Source organism: Euleptes europaea, chromosome 14 (assembly GCF_029931775.1).
Source record: "Euleptes europaea isolate rEulEur1 chromosome 14, rEulEur1.hap1, whole genome shotgun sequence".
Classification (NCBI taxonomy): domain Eukaryota; kingdom Metazoa; phylum Chordata; class Lepidosauria; order Squamata; family Sphaerodactylidae; genus Euleptes; species Euleptes europaea.
This window is the reverse complement of record NC_079325.1, coordinates 42,192,557-42,198,796: the sequence shown is the minus strand read 5'-3', so window position 1 is coordinate 42,198,796 and position 6,240 is coordinate 42,192,557. Positions and strand designations below refer to the sequence as shown.

Sequence of the window (6,240 nt, the reverse complement as noted above, 5' to 3'; positions counted from 1 at the left end):
TCTTTTGTTACTAAAAGGACAGACTGAGACCAGTTACAGATTGGGAGGAAATGCTGAAGCTAACAAAGTTAAACCTTACAAGAGACAAAGCTCTGCGGAGGAAGAGAGAAAGAGTAAAAATCATGAGGTCCAGCATCAGTGCTCTGTTTTGTAAATCATGGATCAGTGACACTTCACAAGGACAATCATGGGAGGGGAGGGAGAAAGACTTCTAGATTTACCATGCAGGGAGAGGGTTTGACTCTACTTGCCTTTGATAACCTGATTACATCTAAGTTTCTCTTACTTTTAGCAGTTTAGTACTGTGTTAAACTGTTGCCTCGAGAGTTTTAATTAAACCCATTAAGATGTACAGAGAGGAAACTGAAGCAGCCAAAAGCACTGCTCCTAACAGAGGTTTAAGGTCAGAAACAGAGCTGAGGAATTGAGGTCACTAGCAGCCACAGCCTTCTCTCTGGGGCTGGGGTTCACTGGTTAGCCGGCCGCCCTGCGGAGCCGAAGGCTTGTGCTGTACACCCGACTCTGCAGCATTCAGATCCAGGCTCCCATCTTGGATATTCTGGTAGATTTTCTTGGCAGCCTCTAGGAATGCGTCCTCGACGTTCTCCCCTCTGCGGAAGGAAAAGCAGCAACGTTAATTCAGAACAGATGTGACGGTCTCCACTGGAGAAGAGATCCCGTGGGTCGGAGTTAAACAGTTTCACAATCCTCCAAGTCCCAGCTTTTATTAAACTCATGGTGGAAGACGTGAGTTAACATGCATATTATTTATTCCAGCCTCCAATCAGCTTGGAATGCCATACATTCCCCCAGCCCATGAAGTATGCTGAGCAAGAGACAGCACCCTGGGCCAAAGCCATCCCCATAGTCAACCAATAAAGCTAGCCTGGGATTTCAAAGTGGGTGTCCCTTAGGTCTAACTACTACACTACCCTCAGCTGAAAAATACACAAACCAGAAGAGAAAGGTACTGAGTGGATTCTCTAGCTCTGGTTTGCTTCAACAGGACTGGGGGTACCAAGAGCTGTTTCGAAAGTTCAGCTTATTTACTATTCACATCCCCAACATGCCAGAATTCCTTCCAGAACATCATATGAGGCACAGAAAGTGCATCTCAAGGGGCAAGTATTAATGCACCACATTTCCAGAATAATGAAGCTGAAAACTATGTGTCGTTTGCAAGCCAAGTAATCTCATGGACCAGTTACAAGGGTTCTAGTGGATACTGGTCTGGCTAAGACCAACAGTGCAGCTTGTATGAAAGGCCAGTTTTTGCAGGATGAGATACTTTTCACCACATCAAGAGGAAGGAAGGCAGGCTGTAAGAGATAGTTTAGGGGGCAGTTTGGCTAGCAGAGAGGCAAAGCAGGCAGTGGCCAAGGAGCAGTGATTCCAGCCTCCCTTAGGGCTGAGGATGGAGTAGGTAACTCCTAGCACATGCGCTAAACAGCAGCATGCCAAACCATTTTGCACAGCCTAGTACAGATCTCATCTTTCCCCCCTCCCTTTTAGTTTTGGTTGCGGGCACACACCACAGGTCAATGTTGTATTTTTCTGCCAGCACTCAGGCCAAAGCAGCTTCTCCACCTCTAGCCTAAGAGATGGGAAACTGAACTGAGGCAGCCGGTCAACTAATGGAAGCAACTTTCTAGTGAAAGGGAAGAGCTATGAGCCAAACTCCAACATAGGTCTTTCACACAACAACAAAAAGTGCCATATCCTACAAAGTCTAAACTCAAGAGGGCAAGAAAAATGGTTCTGGGATCAAGTTTTTCTTAAAAGAATCATACACAGAGCAACTTCATGGAATCAAGTCCACTGCTTACGTTTTTGCACTCGCTTCAAGGAACAGCAACCCTGTTTAGAAATAAGAGAGAGAAGTTTAGTACAGTGGATGTCCCTAATCCCTCTGGCAAATCTCCCAAGCAAGAGATCCCCCCCCACAGGGCCACAACTCCAGGAAGGTGAGGTATATGCTGTCACTTGCACATCTAGATCTAGGGAGAAGTCAATACCAGGGCTATACCCTTGGCAATCCCCAACACAGATACAGAGACCCAAAGAACACCTATGGGCAGGAATTGTGCTCAGACTTCTGCAAAAAAGGAGAATACCCACCATTCTCTTCAGCAAACTGTTTGGCTTCTTCGTATGTAACATCTCTCTGTGCTTCCAGATCCGCTTTATTTCCTATAAGGATTATCACCTGCACCAGGACAAGACGCAACTCAGTGATTTAACAGGCCCAGCTGAAGACAAGCAATCAATAAAAACTTGTCAGCCAGCCCAAGCAAAAAGAAATTAGATAGCCTCAGCTGTCATCTTTTTTGTCCAAAAGACTTGGCAGACCTGCAGCACAAGCCCCCACTATGGTGCACAGGCATGTTAAAAAAAAGAGGGGGGGGACCTCAACTGCAAGACTCTACAAGAGTCAAATGTCTTTTTGGCAAATGGAGGGCATTTATGGAGTCTTGATTTATGTTGCTGACATGTTAGCAAAATACTAAAAAAAAAAAAATCAAGGAATGAAGGCACACCAATCTGCTATGGTCTAGCCATGCTGTGCTGAGAGCACAAGCATGAAAGTCTTCCCCCATTCAGTCCAACTGTCAAGTGCTGGAGCATCACTTAGCTGGCACTCCTACTTCCTCAATGAAGGGCTCCTAGAAAATGCTCTTTATTCAATAAAAAATATGTTGGGCTAACGAGGAAGTGAGCCAGGCCAGCTAAAATTACTGCTGGGGAGACCTTATCAAAGCAAAGCAGGCACATAAGTGTCTTCAGAATCATTCATTTTCTCCAAGTACAGCAGAGAAGAGAATGAAACCCCCTTAGGCTACACAGATGAGAAATATCTCAAAACAGTGTAGCTAAAGGACTTTCACTAACTAGTAACGACTAAAAAAACTGACAAGTTAAGATCTAAGGAGAAGTCTTATTCAACCAGCTCTACAACTGAAAACAAGCCAGGATATCACAAGCGTTGTGGCTTTATCACATAGCCTCCCAGTTATGTGACCCAGTTATAAGATGTGACAACCAATTACACCACACAAGACAACACTTCGCCACACCTCTAAATTGGGGGTGGGGTGCTATGGCAAAAGACTTAATTAGGGCTGCAACCATTAATCAGCCAGTAAAGGCAAATTTCAAATCAAATTTGAAATCTACAGAGAAAACACAGAAGAAGGCCAGAGCTCTCACATTCACTTTCTTCAGGTTTAGCAGCCCATAAGCCATACACCAAGGAAAAAAAATTAAGATTTAAAAACAACAACAATGAAGAATTTAGCCACATCAACTGCACAGGCTTTACAAAAGCCACTCAGAAACAAGTCGGAACTCTCTGGGCTTCCTTGCACACCAAGGGCAGCAGGAAAAGAACTGAGGGTGAATGTCACCACTGGAGAGGAGACAAAGATTGCAAGAGCTTCCTGCCTCCATAAAGGTGATGGAAAAGGTTGTATCCAACATTCAAAATTATGCCCTCTGTTCCAGATGAGAATGAAAAAAAAGAACACTACAGATGTACATGTGACACTTTCTCTACCTAGCTGCAAGTTCTCACACCTTGAAAGCCTCTTAATATGGAGCTTAGTGTGTTAGGCAAGTATGCCTACATATACAACCCAACGCCCCCTCCCCCCCAAAAAAAACCCCTCTTCGGTGGCTGACAGCTATATCTACATGTGTTTCAAGCAGCCAACTTACAGTATTTGGATTAGTGAGGTTCCTCGCATCTGTCAGCCAGCTGCTTAGATGGTTATACGTGCTTCTTCTGCCAAGAAGAAAAGGCAGGGCTCAAGAACTGCGTTGCTCATAATATACCAGTAGTCAACCTGTTGATTTTTAAGGGGCCCAGAGACTTCACATTGCCAATCTGTTAGCAGAAGCTTGCTGCTTCTTACTAACTGTAAATTTACTTGGGTCAAGAACATGTGAAATGCCATCACTGATTTACAGATGGACAAAGCAGGTGGTTATTTTTGCGTGCTGGTAAGTTTCCAATGAATAAGGATCAACCAAAACATGTTAATAGCCCAGCCCTCTGTTAAGAGTTTTTTTAGAATATTAAAATATACAGGTCTACACTGACAGGCTTTCTAGAAACTTTATACTCCATGATGGATTGTAGGCACCATTACAGAAGTACTTTTGTATGTTTCAGCAATTTATGTCTTCTGTACTTGTTTAATGCATATTAGTATCAATGGGCTTTGTTTGAATTATTCTGCAACAGTACAGTGCTACTGGTTTTGCCATGAGTGTCATTGGCTGCCTAGTACTGGGGGAGATGCATTTCTTGAATCTCCAGTGAACACAGGAAGCCAACTTATACTCAACTTCCATCACAACACTTGCGAGTTCACCAATAGGGAAGATGCCTTTCATCCTGGTCAGTTACCTTTGAAGCCTAAGGAATGGGGCTGTAAAGCAAGTGGGTTGAACCAGATTTTCACTTTCCATCAGAAATGACGGCAGCCTTCAACATTGGAAGCTACTATATACCAAGTTATCCCTGACCTGAATGGCCCAGGCTAGCCTAATCTCGTCAGATCTCAGACACTAATGGTAAACCACCTCTAAATGTCTCTTGCCTTAAAACCCTACAGGGTCACCATAAATCAGCTGTGACTTGATGGCAACCCCCCCCCCCCAAAAAACAAAAACCCAAGTTAGACCATTGGTCCATCCAGCCCAGCAACGCTAGGGTCTCAACTGCAGATCATTGTAGCTGCACCACTAGAGATTGTTTCATCTAGACATGCCATCTTGGGGACCTGCATATGCAGATATCCAACTCTGCTATGGCGCTGTCCTTTATCTGGGAAAACCATCTTAAAAAGTTGACTCTAAACTCTGGTCAATAGAAAGTGATAGTCTTTAAGGTCCCACAGAACCCACCGTTCTTGGACAGCTTTTCAGCTCTCTTTCATTTATGCAATTCTGTTGGGCAGGGATTTAAACTATAAGTGTTGTACACTAGTACAATGGCAAGGCCATATAACGACGAGGGCACAGTGTTCCTGAGAAGATCAAATATTATACTGCATGTACATTTTGTGGTGTGAACAAAAACACCAAACGTTAAGAAGTTCTGCATTATGTGAAACATTTCCTTCACTAGAAAATGTATGTTGTACAATATTGGGGCTGCTTGTAAAATTCCATATATGCTGACAAAAGAAATTAAATTTGAAAAGATAAACAGGTTACAAGTCATTTCAAATATTCATTAATTTAGAGAACACTGAAAAAAGTGGGCACTGAAGTCTCTGGGCTTCATTCTTCACATTTAAAGGATAGTTTCCCTATTAACACAGTGTCCATTCAGTCCAGGAGTTACCTTGTTACATAACTAATTGTGGCAAGGTTGGATTTTGTTGGTTACCAAGCCCAGCCACAATTTGAGGACACCTACTTATACACAGTCAAATCACTGGTCTAGCTACCTCAGTATCTTCCACTCTAACTGGCAGCAGCTTTCCAGGGTCTCCAGCAGAACCTGGCACCTTCTATATGTAAATGTGGCTTGACCACTGTGTACTGCCCCCTTCTCAACCCACTAACAATTTCAGTAATCTGTGTCCACAACTGCACTAGCACAGTAGAGTAAGATTGGGCAGGAGTCCTTAGGTCAGAGTAAGTGTATCAAGGGTGTCTTAACACAGGAATCCATCTTACCTAGTAATATCGTAGACCATAAGAGCGCCTGCTGCTCCTCTGTAGTAGCTTCGTGTAACAGCCCTGAATCGCTCCTGCCCTGCCGTATCCCAGATCTGCAGCTTAATTTTTTGGCCGCTAACTTCAATTATTCTTGTACCAAACTCGACACCAATTGTGTGGGGACAATCCGCCATAACTGCCACAAAAAGACATGCAGTGAGATAACAGCACTTCCATTCCAAGTTTTCCACAACATTGATGCATTAAGGCCTAGTTCCCTCTTAAGTCGGCTGCTGTGAAAAATAGGGCCTTTTTGGTGGTTGCACCTGCTTAATAGAACCAGCTTGCCACAGAGATTAGACAAGAAATGTTGCCACTAACAAAATGTGTAAGGCCTTTCTCTCAGTGAGCTTTTAATCTACGAAGGGGTGATATAATGTCCCTGGCATATGTTTCTGAACTGGGCTTGTTTTCTGCATGTTAATGCTTACATTGCAGCTTGGATCCAAGTTCTGGAATTTTACAAGAGATTGTATCTTTTATTATGAAGGCAGCCTTGAGGAGAAGGAC

General features: G+C 43.6%; 1 protein-coding gene across 1 annotated transcript in view; it reads right to left on the bottom strand.

Moving 5' to 3' along the window:
* Positions 1 to 282: 282 nt before the first annotated feature.
* The window catches only part of RAB14 (RAB14, member RAS oncogene family), a 28,192-nt gene continuing 22,234 nt past the window's right edge, over positions 283 to 6,240 (bottom strand). Inside the window, exons 4-8 of the mRNA XM_056860309.1 lie at positions 5,689 to 5,866; positions 3,715 to 3,781; positions 2,119 to 2,206; positions 1,827 to 1,857; positions 283 to 611 (exon numbers count right to left, since the gene is read on the bottom strand). Of these exons, the coding sequence (XP_056716287.1) occupies positions 434 to 611; positions 1,827 to 1,857; positions 2,119 to 2,206; positions 3,715 to 3,781; positions 5,689 to 5,866 (542 nt within the window). The 3' untranslated portion in view covers positions 283 to 433. The remainder of the gene's footprint in view (positions 612 to 1,826; positions 1,858 to 2,118; positions 2,207 to 3,714; positions 3,782 to 5,688; positions 5,867 to 6,240) is intronic.